Source organism: Geotrypetes seraphini, chromosome 7 (assembly GCF_902459505.1).
Source record: "Geotrypetes seraphini chromosome 7, aGeoSer1.1, whole genome shotgun sequence".
NCBI lineage: Eukaryota > Metazoa > Chordata > Amphibia > Gymnophiona > Dermophiidae > Geotrypetes > Geotrypetes seraphini.
Window position 1 is genome coordinate 105022263 of NC_047090.1, and position 20981 is coordinate 105043243.

At 40.8% G+C, this 20981-nt stretch overlaps 1 protein-coding gene across 8 annotated transcripts in view; it reads left to right on the forward strand.

Moving 5' to 3' along the window:
- The window catches only part of MTA1 (metastasis associated 1), a 428762-nt gene that overhangs the window by 382947 nt on the left and 24834 nt on the right, over positions 1–20981 (forward strand). For 6 of the 8 annotated variants that reach the window (XM_033951860.1, XM_033951862.1, XM_033951861.1 and 3 more), the window contains one exon: positions 16254–16285. The exons of the other annotated variants lie outside the window; for them this stretch is intronic. In XM_033951860.1, coding sequence (XP_033807751.1) covers positions 16254–16285 — 32 coding nt within the window. The remainder of the gene's footprint in view (positions 1–16253; positions 16286–20981) is intronic. 8 annotated transcript variants of the gene reach the window in all.

The window sequence follows — 20981 nt, forward strand, 5'->3', positions numbered from 1 at the left end:
ATGAGTTAGCATCTCCAAGCCTGTGAGAGTTGGGTTTTTTTTGTTTGTTTTTTAATGTTGAGCGGCAGCAGCAGCAGGATTCCCGAAAGATGACAGCCGGGCGGTCATCTAAATTAAAATAAACAAACAAACAAAATAGAGGACTAATAATAACAAGAATTCTTGCTGTTCTATACCGCTCTCAGAAACCTGTAATGTTCAAAACACATAAGTGTCTAGACACCACTTGTACAGGTAAATGGTATCTTTCATTGAGCCGGTATTTTTATGTGCAAAGCTACAAATGTGCAAGAAGCTGTATTAAAGTGCTACGTGAAATAAATAACTTTAAAAGGTATCAAAAATTCGCACTTAGCTTTTGTATGAGCTTGATTTGTAGTCAATCATTGTAGTTAACAAAAAATGGCTAAACGCCCTACGGGACCCGTTTCGCCACAATGAAGGGCTTCTTCGGGGGTCTTGTATTTATGAATGTGCAACTTTGTTTCGGCCAGCGCCATTTTTTGATATGTGTCAACCGAAACAAAGTTGCACATTCATAAATACAAGACCCCCGAAGAAGCCCTTCATTGTGGCGAAACGGGTCCCGTAGGGCGTTTAGCCATTTTTTGTTAACTACAATGATTGACTACAAATCAAGCTCATACAAAAGCTAAGCACTCTCTGATACACAGTAGAATTCATTGTGGATTCTATGATAGTAAGCTGGTCAGGTCTTGCTGCAACAAAACATCTCCAAACCATGACACTTCCACCTCCATGCTTCACAGTTTGTTTTCCTGGAATGCTGTATTTGGTGTTTGCCAAACATGTCTTCTTTTCTGGTGTCCAAATAATTCAATTTTAGACTCATCTATCCATAGAACACTATTCCAGAAGTTTGGTGTTTGTCTACGTTCTCTCTGGCAAACTTTAGTCTGGCCTTGATGTTTCTCTTAGAGAACAAAGGTTTCCTCCTTGCACACCTCCCATGCAAGTTAAATTTGTGCAGTCTCTTTCTGATTGTTGAAGCATGCACTTTCATATCAACAGTAGAAGGAGCCTGATGTAGGTCCTGTGATGACATTTTAGGGATTTTGGAGACTTCTTTTAGCATCTTTTGGTCTGCTGTAGGGGGTCAACTTGCTTGGATGGCCAGACCTGGGCATCTTGGCAATTGTTTGGAAAGTCCTCCACTTGTTCACTATTTTCCGGACCATGGAATGGTTGATGTCAAATTCTTTTGAGATCTTTTTAAATTCTTACCAGACTTATAAGCTTCCATAATCTTCTTTCTGAAGACCTCACACAGCTCTTTTGATCTCACCATGGTGTTCACTCTCACTGCAGCAGTCATGAGCGTACCAAACTAAATGTCTGATGTTTAAGTAGGACTAACCTCTTTCAAAATGCTGAGTAACAGATGTTCTAATCATGTGCACCTGATGTGCTACACTTATGTGTGATTTGAGCCACTTTAAGTGGGAGGATATGTGGGGATGTCCTAATTTATTGATCAGTTAGAATGCATATTTTTGTGGATATCTTTTGTTTCATGAGTAAATCAAGGAAAAGTTTTATTATTTACCTGTAATTACATCATTTTCTTAACCAGAGATAAATAATAATAAAAAAAAGATTTGGCATCGATATGTGAACATTTCTTAAGAAAGAATGGAATTTCATGGGGGTGTCCTAATTTTTTCACATGATTGTATATACCACTTATAACCTAAATGGTTTATATTCAAGTACTCAAGCATTTTTCCCTATCTGTCCTGGTAGGCTCACACTCTGTCTAATGAACCTGGGCCAATTGGGGATTAAGTGACTTGCTCAGGGTCACAAGGAGCAGCATGGGATTTGAATCCCCAACCTCAAGGTGCTGAGGCTCTGCCTCTAACTACTGCGTCACACATTCCCCCACATTTGCATTGTTGTGCAGTCTTTTTAACCACAATGACCTAATTATAAAGAACAATCAGTCTGTCTGAATCTACCTGCTTTTTACCCTGAAATTTGATGGTTTATTAGAAAAATATAATTAGCCTACATGGACTAGATTTCTAAAGGGAATTGAGAATATCCTTTTATTGATCCCTTCACTTGGGTATTGATCACAGTGCAAGCTATAGAAAAGGTACTTCAGTTTAACAGCAAAACCAGATTAGTTTGAACCTTACAACCTAGTAATGATGCCTATATTTTGTCTTAAATTTGAACCCTGCCTGAACCACCTTATTTTGTGAACAAATTTGTGGTAACATTGCAGTTTGGGCCTGTTGCAGTAGTTCCAATAGCATATGCTGAGCACTTAAATATTTGCCAACTTTTTGAAAAAAAAAAAAAAAATCACACAAGGCAGTGTACAGCTATAACAATATGGGCATAGGCAATAGACAATTTCAGCAGAACAATACTACTTGTACTAACATGCAAATTATCCCCATTTCAAGTCCTTTGGTAGACCTAACACTCTCCAAGTCAGCTGGCACTGGGAATGCTGTGAAGGCTTTTTTCATTGCCCTTCTCTCCCCTGGGAGAAGATTGTGGTCATTTTTTGGGAATGTCTAAATGGTGAAAGTCAGAGCCCATGGTAGAAAGGATCCAAAGAAAGCCAAGCTATTATTCCCTGGCTCAGGATGATTGCTACAGTGATTCAGCTGTAATATTTTGGGGAAGGGAGGCAATATAAAATAGCAGAAAAAATTGTAAATAATATTTTTTTATTGTAATTTATATAATAAACCAAGGAATAATCACTTATATTGAAATTATTAATCATAAAGGAAACAATTTCTTTATACTTTAAGGACCTCTTTTACAAATCCAAGGTAGCAATGCTGCAGCGTTAAATGCACCAAAACCCATTCAGTTCCTATGGACTTTAGTGCATTTATCACTGCAGCATTGCTACCGCAGCTTTGTAAAAGGGGCCTAAGTAGAAACATATTATTCATACCAATCCATGACATTACATGAGAGAAGACAAGTGAAAAATCTCAAGTTAATCAACAAGACACAAACTATCCACTATCAAACTATATTGCATTATAGTGACTACAAAAAACAGCATAGGTCACTCCAGTAAATACGATTAATTAGTTAATTTATTTATTTTAAAAATTTCTACACCGCCTAAGACCTAAGCGATTTACGAAGAAAACATACATAATCATGGGGGTCTTTTACTAAGGTGCACTAGCCGATTTAGAGCACATTAAATGCTAACATGCCCATTATATTCTGTGGATGTGTTAGCATTTAGCGTGCACTAAATCGGCTAGCGTGCCTTAGTAAAAGACCCCCTGTGTAAATACACATAATCAAAACAACATCTATTTCTGGAGATCCCACTTAACTACCCTCTCTGGAGAACTGGAGAGCATTCTTGTATTTCTAACAAAGCTAGATAATTAAGAAGGTTCAAAAAAGATATATTGAACTGACTTCAATTTAATCACACATTTACATGGCTATTTTAAGTAAAAAAAAGGACTCCCATCTAAATAACAGCTGGTTTGAGTAAGAGAAACTTTTTCTACTTTTTTTGGTCTCTTTAGTCAGGTCAGGAAACATTCTGTCCTGACAAAACAAAAATAGCAAATTTCTTTTTTTTTAAAGAAAACCCATAGGAACCATTCCCAATCAGATGGCAATGCTAAGATACCTCTAAGGTTGCTTTAACCATAAGTTCTGAGTCAGAAGTCTCTAAAATATCTGAAACATTTAGGACATCAGTCTCGCGATCTGGATGCAACTGACTTTTTTTTTTTTTTCTTGTAGTAGGTAAATAGATCCGAGTAATTGGCATTATAGATTCTTGAACAATCATAAGTATCAATTAAACATTTCTCTAGCTAAAGTAGCTGGAGATTTTGGAAAGCTAATCATACAAAGATTTGAAAAGCCCACCGTGTTCTCTAAAAGTATTCTTGTTCATCAGCATTGAATTAACCAATTGAGAATTCTTATTATCCCAGGACAAGAAGGCAGCTATTCTCATATGTGGGTGACGTCATCGACGGAGCCCGGATGCGGATGCCTCACAAGCAGACTTGCTTGAAGAAACCAGAAGTTTCAAGTCCAGCATAGGGTGCATCTCCTCAGTTCTCAGTTTTCCGCGGAGCCGAGAAGTCCGTCTTTGACTCTCTGCGTTTAACTTTGAAACTTTGTGCCTTCTCTGAACCGTGGTTTGTAATTTTTCTTCACGAATCGCTGTTCTTATTTTATTTCTTTTATTTCTAGTTAAAAAAAAAAAAAAAAAAATTTTGTTCTTCCGTCTGTTTACCTGGGCAGGCCGCTCGGCTGCAGCCCAAAGACTTCGATCTTGCGGCGGCTATTTTTCTTCCTATGTTCCGGCCTGCCACGGGCTTTAAAAAGTGTAGCCAGTGCCAGCGTGCGATTTCCCTTACGAACCCACACCGTCGGTGCCTCAAGTGCCTTGGGCCTAAGCATCAACCGAAGTCGTGCAAGCGCTGTGCTACTCTTCAACCTAGAGCCATTAAACGTCATCATCTATTGGTGGAGAAGCTGTTCGGCATGGATTCTTCCTCCGATCCCTCAACATCGAAGGTGCCTTCGGCCTCACCTTCGACTGAACCTCCTCCTGCTTCTACTGCTTCCACCTCGAGCCTCATCAGACCTTCGACGTTTGCAGCGGCTCTTTCTTCGACGACACCTGCTGTATCTTCCCCTGTTTCCTCAGGTCAGATAGCTCAGCAGAAAGTTCCAGCGGTGGTGCTTAAAGTGCCTAAGACTTCTAAGTCGAAGCACATTTACACTGCCTCAATGGAACCTCCAGCCATAGCAGGTGGTCCGGTTTCAGACGCGGATCCATCCTTGCCAGCTTCCTTCCAGACCATGTAGGAGAAGCAGTTTATTCAGTTCCCTACTAATATGGGACCGAAACTGCTTCCTCTTATCCAGCCTGGGCATTCAGCAGACTCCCGCGAGGTCGATCCGCTTCCTTTGCTTCAGTCTGAGCTTACACACTCTTTGCAGGGAGCAGAGTCTCTGCGAGTGTCTGGTCTGGCATCCAAGCACATGAAGCAAGGAGCAGATTCTTTGCAAGTGCCTCGGCAGGAATCCTCACACTCTATACAAAAAGCAAAGCCTTTGGGAGTGCATTGAGGTTCTTCCACCAAGCCTCTGGAGCTTCACTCTACAGCCTCCAGTCCTATCCATTCTTTGGTACCATCGGCTGCTTCTGTCTCCGAGGCGAAGTCTCCTCGATCTTCGAGATCTGCTTCCAGGCACAGTTCTCACCGACGATCGAGGCCTTCATCGAGGCATACTTTCAGGCATGGTTTTTCTTCTAAAGAACGGCCCTCTTAAACTAAGCCTTGATCTACCCCTACTTCGACTAGACCACCGACTCCTCGTTCGAGGTTTCCAATGCCGAACCTCGAGGATGCAGCGGTTTCAATTGCCTCGTCCAAGTCTCCATATTCTTTTGATGCCTTTTTTCCTGCCGAAGCTTCATCTTCAACCCAGGCTGCCTCAACGTCCTCGAGTCCTTCTCAAGGCAAAGCATTGGCGGATCAGCTATCTTTCTCATCTTTTCTTCGTCAAATGGCTGTGGACTTGGATCTTCAATTAGATACTGGCTCCAAATACTCTAAGGAGTACCTAGAAGTCATGCATCTTCCTCAACCTCCGGCAGAATCTCTTAAGCTTCCTCTTCACAAGCTTTTGAATTGGACTTTTGGTTGATGCCTGGAGACACCTTATACCATACCAGCTGTTCCAGGAAAATTGGACTCTAGGTATGAAACTGTGCATCGCAAAGGGTTCGACAACTCGCATTTATCTCATCAATCTCTGCTTGTCGAGTCCTCCTTGCAGAGGTCCCATCCTTCCAAAGTTTATGCCACCGTTCCTCCTGGAAGAGAAGGGAAAACTATGGACAAATTCAGGCGTCACATCTATCAAATGCCATGATGTCCTCTAAAGTCCTAAATTATAATTTTCATTTTATTACTTATTTTGAGTTCCTCATTTCTCTATTACCACAGTTCTTGACTTATTTGGATACTCAAAAGCACTTTGAATTTCAAGAAGTCCTTGCTTCTTTATCTCAACTCCGATTGCATCTCCTCCAGTCATCTTATGATGCTTTCGAGTTGTCTGCCCGGGCAGCTGCTTGCTCTGTAGCTATGCGTTGTCTTGTCTGGCTTCGTACCATTGACATGGACCCTAATCTTCATGACCACTTAGCTAATATTCCTTGTAAGGGCAATGACCTCTTTGATGAATCTATCAAGGCAGCCACCAAGAAATTGTCTGACCATGAAAAATCCTTTGCTTCTATTGTCAAACCTAAGCCAAAGCCAGCTCCTGCCAAACCTGCACACCCTGCTCCTATCTATCAATGGCGTTTGCTCCAAGGACGGCTCCTTACACTCGCCCTCCTCTTAAAAAGCAGCAGCCTCCAAAGCAACAAAAATCTCAACCTTCTGTTGTACCTAAGGCTACTCAGCCTTTTTGACTGTTTAAAACAGAGCATAACCTCCACCGTTCTGACTCTGTCTTCTTTTCCCCCTATAGGAGGTCTTCTCCATCTTTTTTTTATCACCGATGGATGACTATTACATCCGCCCTCTGGGTGCTGACCATCATCAGGGAAGGATACGCTCTTCATTTCATTCAGGTTCCATCAGACCTACCTTCAAGAGAGTATCCTTCCAATCCTTCCCAGACCGCCCTTCTTCTTTAGGAAGCTCAAGCTCTGCTTCGTCTCCATGTCATCGAACCAGTTCCCTTGGAACAGTAAAACAGGGGATTTTATTCCCGTTACTTCCTTATTCCGAAGAAGACGGGTGATCTGCGGCCCATTCTGGATCTCAGGGCTTTCAACAAATTTCTTGTCAAAGAAAAGTTTCGAATGTTGTCCCTGGCATCCCTTTATACCCTTCTCGAGCAGAACGACTGGTTATGCTCTCTGGATCTCAAGGAGGCCTACACTCATATCCCAAATCATCCGGCCTCCCGTCAATATCTCAGATTTCGGGTGGGAAATCTGCATTATCAATACAGAGTACTACCCTTCGGCCTGGCCTCGTCTCCCAGAGTGTTCACTAAGTGCCTGGTAGTGATAGCAGCAGCTCTAAGGAATCATGGTCTTCAGGTATTTCCCTACCTTGACGACTGGCTCATCAAGGATTCAACATCTCAAGGGGTTATTGTAGTGACCCAACGGACTACCTGGTTCCTACAAAGTTTGGGATTCAAAATCAACTTTCCCAAATCTCAACTTCAGCCCTCACAGAATCTATAATTCAATGGAGCTGTTCTGGACACTGTCCAACTGAGAGCATTCCTCCCAAAACAACGGCTGGAAGCTCTTCTTCAACTCTGTCATACAGTGTCTTCGTGCTCTACCATCTCAGCAAGACACTTGATGGTACTCCTAGGTCACATGGCCTCCACAGTACACGTGACTCCTTTTGCCAGATTTCACCTCAGAATTCCTCAGTGGACCCTGGCATCTCAATGGACGCAGGTTTGCGATTCACTTTCTCGACACATAAGTCATTCCTTCATTGAAGCAGTCTCTTCGTTGGTGGATGCTCTCTTACAATCTTTCCAGATGCTTGCTTTTTCAAACGCCCCCCCCCCCCCCCACCATCAGAAGGTCCTCATGACAAACTCTTCGACCTACGCTTGGGGCGCTCATCTCGATGGTCTCCGTACTCAAGGCCTATGGACCAGTACGGATTGTCAGTGTCATATCAATCTGTTGGAACTCAGAGCGATCCTCAAAGCTCTCAACGCTTTTCAACATCTTCTTCACTACCAAGTAGTCCTCATTCGGACGGACAACCAAGTCACCATGTATTATGTTAACAAACAGGGAGGGACAGGATCTGCCTTCCTTTGTCAAGAAGCTCTGAAGTTTTGGGACTGGGCAATCCGCCACAACACCTTCCTCAAAGCTGTCTACATTCAAGGAATGAAGAATTGCTTGGCGGACAACTTGAGTTGTCTACTGCAACCTCACAAAAGGGACACTCCATTCATCGCCTCGTCATCACATTTTTTCACAGTGGGGAACACCTCAGATAGACTTCTTTGCAGCTCCCCACAACTACAAACTGCCTCAGTTCTGCTCCAGGATATACTCTCCTCATCGCCTCGAGGCATATGTTTTTCTTCTGGAATGGACGAATCTCTTCCTATATGCATTCCCTCTATTTCCTCTCATTCTCAAGACTCTGTTCAAGTTGAAGAACGATCATGCCACCACGATTCTAATTGCTCCTCGGTGGCCGAGACCACCTTGGTACTCCCTTCTACTTCAACTCAGCAGCAGGGAGCCATACCTTCTACCAGTTTTTCCTTCTCTGCTTACACAGAGTCAAGGATCTCTGCTTCATCCCAACCTGCAGTCTACACCTGACAGCTTGGTATCTCTCAACATAACCCCTCTTCAGTTTTCTCAATCTGTAAGAGATGTTTTAGAAGCTTCTCAGAAGCCTACCACCAGACAATGCTATCACGAAAAATGGACTAGATTTTCTAAGTGGTGTTTTTCTCATCACAAGGAGCCTCAGCATTCCTCCTTATCTTCTGTTTTGGACTATCTTTTGCATTTATCCAATTCTGGCCTCAAGTCTACATCTATCCGAGTCCATCTCAGTGCAATTATGGCTTTCCATCAGCCTATTGAAGGGAAACCCCTCTCTGCTCATCCAGTGGTTTCCAGATTCATGAAAGGACTTTTCAATATCAAACCTCCTCTCAAACTGCCTCCTGTGGTTTGGGACCTCAATGTTGTCCTTGCTCAACTGATGAAGCCTTCATTTGAACCAATTGATAAGGCTCATCTGAAGTATCTCACTTGGAAAGTGGTGTTTCTCATAGCCCTCACTTCTGCTCAGCGAGTCAGTGAGCTGCAAGCTTTAGTTGCTGATCCACCTTTCACAGTGTTCCATCGTGAAAAGGTGGTTCTTCGTACTCATCCTAAATTCCTCCCTAAAGTGGTCTCGGAATTTCATCTCAACCAATCCATTGTTCTTCCAGTGTTTTTTCCAAAGACTTATTCTCATCCTGGACTGTAAACGTGCTTTGGCCTTCTATTTGGAATGCACCAATCCACACAGAACTGCTCCTCAACTTTTTGTCTCCTTCGATCCAAATAAGTTGGGACATCCTATTTCTAAGCGTACCATCTCCAACTGGATGGCTGCTTGTATCTCATTCTGCTATGCCCAGGCTGGATTCCCCCTACACAGTAGAGTGACAGCCCATAAAGTTAGAGCTATGGCAGCTTCAGTTGCTTTCCTCAGATCTACTCCTATTGAGGATATTTGTAAGGCTTCTACTTGGTCCTCGGTTCATACCTTCACTTCTCACTACTATCTGGATACTTTCTCCAGACGGGATGGATAGTGTGGCCAAACAGTATTACAAAATTTATTCTCCTAAATTGCCAACACTCCCACCATCCCATTCTGGTTAGCTTGGAGGTCACCCATATGTGAGATTACCTGCCTGCTTGTCCTGGGATAAAGCACAGTTACTTACCGTAACAGGTGTTATCTAGGGACAGCAGGCAGCTATTCTCACATCCCACCCACCTCCCCTGGTTGGCTTCTCTGCTAGCTATCTGAACTGAGGAGACACACCCTGTGCTGGGCGGGAAGGCACTCGCTCATGCGCGGTGCGGTCGACTCGAAACTTCTGGTTTCTTCAAGCAAGTCTGCTTGTGAGGCGTCCGCATCCAGGCTCCATCGATAACGTCACCCACATGTGAGAATAGCTGCCTGCTGTCCCTGGATAACACCTGTTACGGTAAGTAACTGTGCTATTTGATCACTATCCTTTATGAGAGAACTGTGAAATCTTTTTCTGATGAAAGTCTATATTAATTGAATTTAGCTGAATATTGGTGTTCCATCACTGCAAATTACACTGTTAGTGTTTTACTCAGATCGAAGACTGTGGTCCAAATCAATTCAAGAGTAAATACTAGAAGCCTTGGAAACTGTATTTAAAATGGCACAGTCATCGAAGTCAGGATGCCTCTGTCAGGAACACTCTCATAAATATAATATTGGTCTATGTATAATTATTTATACACTTAAAGAGCATTTCATGGACCTCGGCGGTACCTTCTGCATATAATAAACTTTCCTCTATACAGAATATTGGCACTAAAAATCGTCATCGGTCTCACAATCAATAGTCATATACTTATACATACTAATATCAGACTAAATATAAATACCTCAAGCTGAGTCCGAACTTAAGTATTTTTTGGAATGCTTAAATACCCTTGACACCCATTTATCTTTTACTATGACCTAGCATAAGGAAAGGATAGCATTTTTGGATATTGTTCTAGCTAGAGATAGGGAACAACGAATCTGTACTACCCTATATAGAAAAGAGGTAGATAGAAACAACTTTCTACATTTTCAAAGCTATCATCTTTATTTTCTTAAATATAATATTCCTATTAGCCAGTTTTGAGAATCCGTAGATTATGCTCTATTATGAGGGAGTTTGAGAAGCAAGCTGTGTTAATGAGGGATCGGTTCTATGCATGAGGATATCCAAAGAAGGCATAAGGCATATTTGCGGGCAAATATCATTGTTGCTGAAAGAAAAAACAGTTAATAGCCAAGAGGAAGCTTTAGTGTGTGTTCTCCCTTTTACAGATATAAGTACAGCTTTTTTTGCTAGAATTAAACATCACTGGCCTGTACTTCAATAGGAGAGGGAGGACGATGGGGGAAGTATTATCTAATCATCATTTTGAAATTTAAAAACCCCCAATAGATGAGATATATGAGCATGTGAGCTGTGGAAAATGCCAATGATGCGATCAAACCCTGGGGGGACCTACCTGTATGTACCCGGGTACGAATGCGACTTTAAATACTTCCTGTAATAGTGCCCGTGTAATCTAGTATATATAGGTAGGACAAGTCGTAAGATCAGTGTCCGACTTACAGAACATAAGTCTCGTATTAATTCGGGGGCTCTAGAGGCTCCCTTTGTCTAGCACTGACGAGAGATGAAACATAAAATTTTGGATATATGATGGAGGGTCATAGACCAGATTCAGATCGGGTGGGAGGGAGGAAATTATCAAGAAAGATTAAACTTTAAAGAACAACAGTGGATTCATAGATTGAATTGCGTTAAACCATGGGGTCTTAATACTGAAATTGAGTGGATGACATTAGTTTGAAAAACCTGAGGACTATAGTGATTGGCCAGAACTAGGGACGTCTAAGTGTACGTATTACGTCTTCATCATGTGACTAAGTTTGAAATAAAAGGGAAGAACGCCGCGGCCATGTTCCCTAGCTGATAAAGCATTGAACGCAGGGAGCATGAGTCGTTCAGCTTGAGGTATTTATATTTAGTCTGATATTAGTATGTATAAGTATATGACTATTGATTGTGAGACTGATGATGATTTTTGGTGCCAATATTCTGTATAGAGGAAAGTTTATTATATGCAGAAGGTACCACTGAGGTCCATGAAATGCTCTTTAAGTGTATAAAGAATTATCCATAGAGACCAATATTATATTTATGAGAGTATTCGCGTGAAGGGTCTTTGGAAACACTGATTGCTGAGTAACCGATTTGTTCTGACAGGAACAGTCAGGTCCCTTCTGCATAGATACGCTACCCCCTGATGCCATATCCAAGGCCCATTGACCTGGAGGTGATCAAGTTGCTTCCTTATGCACTCCAGGGGCCTTCCCCCATACAATGTTAGAATCCAGCAAAACACAGTACCCCTTCAAAAGACCCACAAGGTTGTCCGAGAATGCTTGAGGTGGGGGTGATTGCATATTGGATGTCAAAGATAGATCCAAAGCCTGACTGATCCTCCCAGCAGCAGCATTAAGGCAGCTGGCGACTCCCTGAAGCCTGGAAATATTGGCCTTTCACACCAAACATAAGTGTTGTCCAATTACAGAAACAGAAGGTTGAGTTAAGGGTTCTGAGGAAAAAACTTCACTTTTCTCTTCTTGGCCACCATGAAAAAAGCATGTCAGAGTCACACTATACTGCAGCCACCTTCTTAGCTCCCCTTCTCTCCAACATTCCCATCTCTAGCAGAAAAAATTCAAATGATATGATAAACTCCACCTTCCCCTGGCTTAAATTTGCTGGTACCTAGTGGCAATCCACCTTCCTTGCTATTAAAAAAATATCCCTGGTGTCTAGGGCACATCATGATCCCCACTATCACACACCTTCAAAAAAGCAGGAGTGATCCCAATTGCTCTTGCCTCTTCACCTCCATCTTGAAAAAATAATGGTGTCTAAACACATGTATATTCTGAGATACACCGAACAGGGTTACCTTATTTGGCTGTCTGGGTGAAGACTTCCAAATAAGGGGAAAATTCCTTTATTTGGCAGACTGACCCTGTTCGGTGCATACTGGGATACATCTTGTGGGTCAGACATTGCTACTATTCAAGATGACAGTCCAGAGGCAGGACACCCAGGATTTTTTTAAGTTGGGGAGGGAACATGGTCGTACATGTTGTGGGGGAATTGCTGCTAGACACTAGGGATGCTGGGCCAATGCAGAAAGCTATGTTTATTAAAATCTTTCTATACTGCCTATAAAGCCAAAAAGGATCAAAGCAGTTTACATCACAACTTAATCATATTTAAGAAAGGAACTCATTAGAAATAGGAAAGGAAAGAAGAGAAAGGAAAGAAATTAACATTTCTAAAACGTATCTACTATGGTCCGAGTCTGTGGGCTTTCCTTAACCTTTCTGTGTCTCCTAAGATCTTGTGATAGATTTTTCATGCAGACATCAACACATAGCTAAGAAGCATATCTGCACTGCTGCAGGTTAGCTAATAGCTTCTTTACCATGCACTTTAATATGCTATGTACTAATGTCTATCACATGAGACATCTACAGTGCTAAAACCCTTTCTGCTTTATGTGCATTAGCTTTCTGCATTGGCCTCAGTGAGGCAGATGCTAGCCTAATTCTGACTTAGCTGGTAAAAAAAAAAATAGAAGTAAAAGAAACTGCCAGGTTAAAATCTAAGAGTGAGAGAGAAATGGCACAGTTTAAGAAACCCAAATATGATGCCACCTCTCAGTGAGTTAGTATATGATCTACATTAAAAAATCATATCACATTTTATGCTTTGGGAAATTGTATTCCATCAAAAAGAATAAAAGCATACACCCTTAGTGAGGTTTCATTAGCCATTTATTCCTCACTGCTTTTTCAACTAGCAGGTCACAATCTTGGTTGGTATTTTTTTTTTGTCATTCCCATAGCAGTACTATGATGTCACAAATATGAATATTATGTGACCTTCTCGTTCTAACACAGAAATTCATCCAAGTAATTTCTTTTTATTTTGTTTTGTGATTTTCTTCATGACTTTTCTGTTCAGACTGAACAATGAAATGTTTCAAGTACATAAAAAAATTTTTCCTGCTTTTATCTTTCCACATTTTTTTCATTGTTCTTTTTCCTTTCACTCTTTTTATCTTTAGACAGAAAATTATAATGGAGGAAATAAGTAGAACTAAGGCTAGGTACCTTTCTACTTGGTTAGAGAATAAAATTCTGATGCTTATTGAATTGGTCAGTTTTGAGCAATCTCCAAACAACTGTATTCACATTTGTTTCTCTGCCATGAGAGATCTTAGTACAACAGCCCCTCCATCACTGCATACTTTTAGTCATTTTATGAATGCAAAATTATGTTGGAAGAAATCTGTTTGCATATTTATTTTTATATGTTTATATGTTCCTTTATCTTTGTGACACCACATTGTTTGCTGCCTTGTGAAGTATTCCATTTCCACATCTAGTGTATCTTCCTTTTTAAGAAAGAAAGTTATTAAAAATATAGTCTTTTTCTGGCATTTTGGTGACTCTGAATAACACTGGTCAACAAGCATTTTGCTACTGAAGTTCTGTCACCTGAATCTTAACAAGGGCCAGATGCTGACTCTAAATCTGAAAACAATTTTCGTCTATTGCATCCTGTTTTTAAGTTATGCATGTTTGTGTTTATATCATTTTTGTCAATAACACTACCGTGAAGCGTCGGTATTTTACTGTTTCTGTAACACAATATTGATTGTACAGCTTTTTCTACCTGTGAATTTTTATATTTTGTTTGTTTTTGTTTAAGATTTTATAATTATTTTGGGTTCAAGGCTGAAGCAATGTAATCTTTTAAGGCAGGACACCAAAATATCTCGTTTCTGTGATTGTCACACTATCCTGGCTTCCTTTTACCAAATGGAAGGAAACATTTGTTTTTGTACTGATATTAATGGTCTCATTCGTGAACTGGGATATGAACGTTTCTAACAAATGGAGACTATTCATTGATTCAAGCAAAGCAAGCCTTAAAGTGGTACTTTTACACAATAGAAACCAGAAACCATCTGTTCCTGTTGCTCATGCAGTTGGGTTGAAGGAAACGTACGAGTCGATGGAGACACTTTTAAAACTCACACACTATGCAGATCACCAGTGGAACCTCTGTGGTGATCTCAGAGTTGTGTCACTCCTAGATCTGCAACTGAGGTACACCAAATACATGTGCTTCTTGTGTCTTTGGAACAGTCGTGATGATGCCAACTACTACAGGCAGAAACAATGGCCAAACCGAGATAAATCCGTACCTGGCAGATACAATGTGAAGCACCTGCCGTTAGTACATAATGAGAAAATCTATCTTCCAGCATTTCACATGAAACTGGGTCTGGTGAAAAATTTTGTAAAGGCAATGGACAGTAATGGTGATGCGTTTCAGCACCTAAGAAGTACATTTGGTTTTGAGAAAAGTGAAGCCAAAATCAAAGAGGGTGTTTTTGTTGGACCTGAAATCCGTGAACTAATCCTTGATGATGCATTCAAACAGAAGCTGAACCCAGCTGAATCAGCAGCATGGGAAGCATTCATACTGGCTGTTCAGAATTTTCTTGGTAATTACAGATCAGAGAATTATGCTGAACTTGTGGAGAACATGCTGTCAGCATATCATCTAATGGATGCCAGAATATCACTTAAAATGCACTTCTTACATTCTCACCTTGACTTCTTCCCACCCAATCTTGGTGATGTCAGCGATGAGCATGGAGAAAGATCTCATCAAGATATCAAGGTGATGGAAAGCAGATATCAGGGAAAGTTCAATCCGAGTATGATGGGAGACTATTGTTGGTTCTTGCAAAGAGAGACAAATGTGCAGTACAAGCGTAAAAGCTAGTGTGTCAGACGTTTCTGAACATGCTGACATCACTTTGTGCGAGTTAAGCGAGACATAAATATATGCTGTAACATGTCTCCTTATTGTCTTCATGTTTGTTTTCAGAGTAAACTCCTTAATACAAGTTTGGTGGGACACAGTTCATACTCGCAATATTGTGCCGATATGGCAAACTGTCCCAAAAATCTGTAACTTGTATCTCAGAAACCTGACATGCTAGCTGAATTTCAATTACAGATCTGAAATCAGCATCATTAAATTACCTAAGAACACTTCTTAAGTTCTCAGTAGCAAAGAAAACCTTTTTTTTTTGTTGACCAGTGTAATTCATTTTCAGCAGTTTATTTTGCATTTTGTATTCAGCAGTTCTTCTCAGTACCCCTGGTCTGATTGGATTGTCATAGTATAGAGTAGATTGACTTGCTGGTAGTTATTTACCATGTGTCTGGTTCTAAATGTTTGTCCAGTTCAATGGATGCACTATAGGAAGCAGGCTTTTGGAATTTCTTTTAATAAAAGGAGGATAGTGGTGAAATTAAAGTCTTGGTCATTACCACCCAAAATAAATTTATAAGTAAATTCTGTATAAAATGTAAGGGAGAAGAGGAAAGACTACCCAGTTTGTTCTAGGTACAGTAATGGTAGAGCTAGTTGTTATTTTTAGTTCTAGGAGACGTTTTTGACACACACATCCTGGGATTGATTAGAGGAAAAAGTCATGAGTCTATGAAAAATCACCACCGTGCTTCATTCTCGAGATGCTAGGTGTACCTGTGTTGAGGGTTGTTTTCATTATAATCTTTACAAGTTTTCTACTCAGTGTAGTTATAGAAAAGAGACCAGTTCCAGTGTAAGATTTGAGCACAATTGGAAGACAGATGAGAGAAACATTTGTAGCTCTTCCCCAAGAGAGTTGATTTTGAGAATGGTTGTCACGAAATAAAACTAATTACAAGCATAGGAATGTGTTTTTCTGTTTTTGTATCTAAAAAATATGGTGTCTTACGAGATCTATTCTCTTTCATGTTTGTTAGGTATGCCTAACCACGGACAAACCAGACAAATGGTAAGAGATTGTTCATTAAAAACAAAATTGAACTGTCTCTAAAAAGAGCTCCCTGTTTAAAGCATAGAGTATTAATTTCCATTATGTCCTTGGTATTTTGAATTTAATACTTGTTCTGTAGGTCAGGGTTCGTCTTTTCATTGGTGGAGAATAAAACAAAGCTTCAGACATAGTGTAATTCCATGATGCTTACTATATTTCATTTCATCTCTATATGCCTAGCAAGGGTGAACACAAGGTCTCATATCAGTTTGTTACTGGAGCTAAAAAATATGCAATTGTGAACTATCATGGTGAGAGAGGTATTAAAATAGACCATATTGGAAAAAAAAGCAGCATTTTATTTAGGAATAAGAGGTGTAGATTGTTGTATGGAGCATACATTTTTTTAACCTGTATTCGAACAATGGGGTTTTTCACCCAGGAAAACTTAGTCCATCTGAAAAACTTGGGTTTCACTAGATGATATGATTTAACTGAGATTTCATGTTTGAAATATTTATTTGCTCTAGTTTACACTATCACTTTTTTTTGTTTCAAATATATTCTCATGCTCTGAGCTTTTCCCAAATGACCAGAGTAGTTAAAATCAATTAAGAGTTTTCCTGTCTTGTTAGGACAGTGTTAAAGTGTTTTGTGCATTTGTTCATATATATTTATGCGTGAGAATATATATTCTTAGATGTATAAAATTAATGGTCATCACATGATAGGCTGGAGTAAGCAACCACTCAAGTTTTCTTCAGTTTCTTGGAACGTGCTAGGGGAATTTGTTTAGAGAGATAACTTTAAATATTTCCATCGACAATTCTGATTTCTGTCATTTTAGAAGCTGTTTCATTATAAGATTTTGGAGTTAAAGCATATCAGTAAGTGTATTTTAGATTTGGCTTTGATTCTGGAGGGTACTGGCTATTTGTGTCTGGCCTGTAAAGAGACTCAAAATGTGACAGGACAGCAGGAAGGGAACATAGGGAAATAATCTAGGCATGGAAATGACAAAATAGATTTCACATTGATTTTATTTTATTTTTTTCCAAAGAGCCTATTTTAGTAACCAGAGAGCCTATTTAAGGACAAAAGCACTTCATGAGGCAGAATTCCTTTGCTTTTACATTTCTAAGCTGCTGATATGGTACAATCAGAGTATGTGTTGGATTTCCATAACTTGAGCAGACTTAAATAAAATGTTTTATGCGCTCTTAAGGAATAAATACTTTTATACCAAGCTATTCTTTTTAACAGGGCTTTGTACAAACAAGCGCTGATACCGGAAGATAGCTCAAGTGTTATTTATGTATATCAGCTTCTCTCCTGCTAGTGCAAGAAATACTTCTGTCATTTGGTAGATTACAATTCAGACATTTACAATCAGTTGACCAAAACACAAAGTTAAACAGTCAGTCATAAAAACTGTAACTCTTGCTCTCTCCCAAATAAAAATTCCCTAAAACATCCCCATTCAGGTTCTAAATTCCTCTGCAAATTTTTTTCAAAAAGCCTTCAAATTTTTTTGAAAGGCAAAACAGTTCTGTTTATCTCTTGGAACTTGAGACTGACTATTCCATAAAATAGGCCCAGGTTGAAACCTATCTAGCCTTTTTAATAGATGGTACCCTCACTAACCTTATGGTCTCGGCATGCAGAGGTCTCCTAAGAAAATGGAAATGAATCATATTCTATAAAATATCCCAGGACAAAATTGTGGATGACGTTGAACACCAACATTAAGGGGTATGGTCCCTGAAGTGATATCAGAGAGAGCGTCAATGCTGACACAGGCAGCAACCTCATGCTGGGGAATTAAAAAAGGTACGGGGGAAAGCTAGGGGCACACACAGTAAGGAGAGGAGCGGGGGCAGAGAGGAAGAGGCGTATTATGCCCTTAGGAAGGACGCACCCTCCCTTACTATGCCACTGGTTACTAACACGGGCTACATTAGAATATGTTATTACTGTTAACTTCTGTTATTAGTAGCTAGGCTTCATTACATTAAAAGGATTAAAAACTGGCTGGAGCATAGGAAACAGAGAGTGGGGGGGGGGTAAATGGACAATACTCAGACTGAAGGAGCGTCACCAGTGGGATGCTGCAGGGCTCGGTGCTTGGACCCGTGCTCTTCAACATCTTTATAAACAATCTGGACATTGGTATGACGAGTGAGGTGATTAAATTTGCGGACGATACAAAATTGTTCAGAATAGTGAAGACACAGGGGGATTGCGATAATCTGCAACGTGACATAATCAGGCTTGAGGAATGGGCATCAACATGACAGATGAGGTTCAACGTGGGTAAGTGTAAAGTGATGCATGTGGGTAACAAAAATCTCATGCACGAATACAGGATGTCCGGGGCAGTACTTGGAGAGACCGCCCAGGAAAGAGACTTGGGAGTTCTGATCGATAAGTCCACGCAATGTGCGGCGGTGGCGAAAAGGGCGAACAGAATGCTAGGAATGATAAAGAAGGGGATTACGAACAGATCAGAGAAGATTATCATGCCGCTGCCCCGGGCTATGGTGCGCCCTCACCTGGAGTATTGCGTCCAGCACTGGTCGCCATACATGAAGAAGGACACGGTACTACTCGAAAGGGTCCAGAGAAGAGTGACTAAGATGGTTAAAGGGCTGGAGGAGTTGCCGCAGTCCCTCTAAGCTGAGCAGGTGTCCTCCAGCTGCATTGCTACCACTAGGGGGTGGAATATTTTCAGTCGCTAAGGACAGGTATGTTCCCTGGAGTCCTGCAGAACTTGCATGTCCCTCACAATTGAAAAATGTGACAGTAAAACAGCACCCTCTATTGGTGAGACTGTGGGTGGAGGACTCCTGCTCAGCTTAGAGGGAACAGTGGTTGCCGTACAGCAAAAGATTAGAGAAACTAGGCCTCTTCTCCCTCGAACAGAGGAGATTGAGAAGAGACATGATCAAAACATTCAAGGTACTGAAGGTAGATAAGGACAGGTTGTTCACCCTCTCCAAGGTAGGGAGAACGAGAGGGCACTCTCTAAAATTGAAAGGGGATAGATTCCGTACGAACATAAGGAAGTTCTTCACCCAGAGAGTGGTAGAAAACTGGAACGCTCTTCCAGAATCTGTCATAGGGGACAACACCCTCAGGGATTCAAGACAAAGTTAGACAAGTTCCTGCTGAACCGGAACGTATGCAGGTAGGGCTAGTCCCAGTTAGGGTGCTGGTCTTTGACCAGAGGGCCGCCGCATGAGCGGACTGCTGAGCACAATGGTCCACTGGTCTGACCCAGCAGCGGCAATTCTTATGTTCTTATGTTGTGGTAAAATAACATGGGCTAACAGTGATACATGTCAGGATGTCCCTAAGACATTTAATCTCAAACAGCCAGTTTTTATGCAAGCATTGTATTAAAATTGCTCAATGTAGTAAAAAAGTTACATGGAAAACATAGCTACATGGCCATGATAGTGTAGACTATCTATTTTCAAAAAGATAGATGTCCAAAAGACGGCATAAACCGGCACTTGGGACATCTTACTAGTCAAAATGTCCAAGTGGGCATTTTCAAAACTGACTTTCTAGACATTTTTCTGATCTTTTTGTCTCTAGTGCATCTAAACCTCAAGGGAGCATATTAGAGGTGTGTTTTGGGTGGGATTTAGGGAGGGCTTATCATTTGGATGTTTTACAGTGATAATTAAACATTTTACAAAATGTCCAGGGCATAATTTGGATGTTTTCAGCTAGACCTGTTATTAAAATGAATAAGGGCCAAAAAGGTACCCAAACTGACCAGTTGACCACTGGAGGGATGAAAATACGGGCCTCACACACTCCCCTAGTGGTCACTGACCCCCTCCTATCCCCAAATATCTGCATGAAACAGTACAAATCTGTCTCGGTTCTAGTAGAGCTGCAAGAAGGTCTCTGGAATAGCATGGTGAATATTGCAGAGAAGGGGACCGAGGCCCCTATGCCACCCTAACTAGTACACCACCAAAAATCCACTGTACTGCCTTATAGGTGACACCTGCAGACATGATTGCTATTGGGATGGTAAGACAGATGGGTACAATAGGTTTTGGGGGAATTTTAGAGGGCTCACCATATAAAGTAATGGTAGTATGTGTACCTGGCATCCATAAGGTGAAGTTCACAGCAGTGCCTGCTAGGGTGCCCCACTTCTCTGCTGGCCCTCCTACATGCAGAAAGCTTGTTATGTACATTTATAATTTGAACTTTATTTATTTTTTGATAATGGCAAAAAAATTAGACGTCTAGATCAAAACATCTATTAAAAAAAAAATAGATGTCTTACAGGTTCAAAAATGGACATTTTCTCCACCCAATTTCTGGACAATCCAGACTTAGATGTCCTATCAAAAATGCCACTCCATGTTAATCAACCCAAAGGACCAGTGAGTGCAAGAATCCCATTCTCTTTCCTCTCTAAAGCTTTTACCTAATTCATCATTTCCTTAACAGCCCACTGAACACAGAAACCAGTAAATCCCTCAGATGTTGAGGTTTTCATTGATTATAATCCACTACAAATCCTTTTTGGAAAGTGGGCAAAATATAAAACATACATAGAAACCTCTCTCCCACCCCATCCATCAACTCTTACCTACACAAAATGAAACCACTACTCTCCAATGTTACCTTTAAGTTGTGCAGGTAGTGCTAATGGGGATAGTGCTTCAATATTTTGTTTTCAATCACT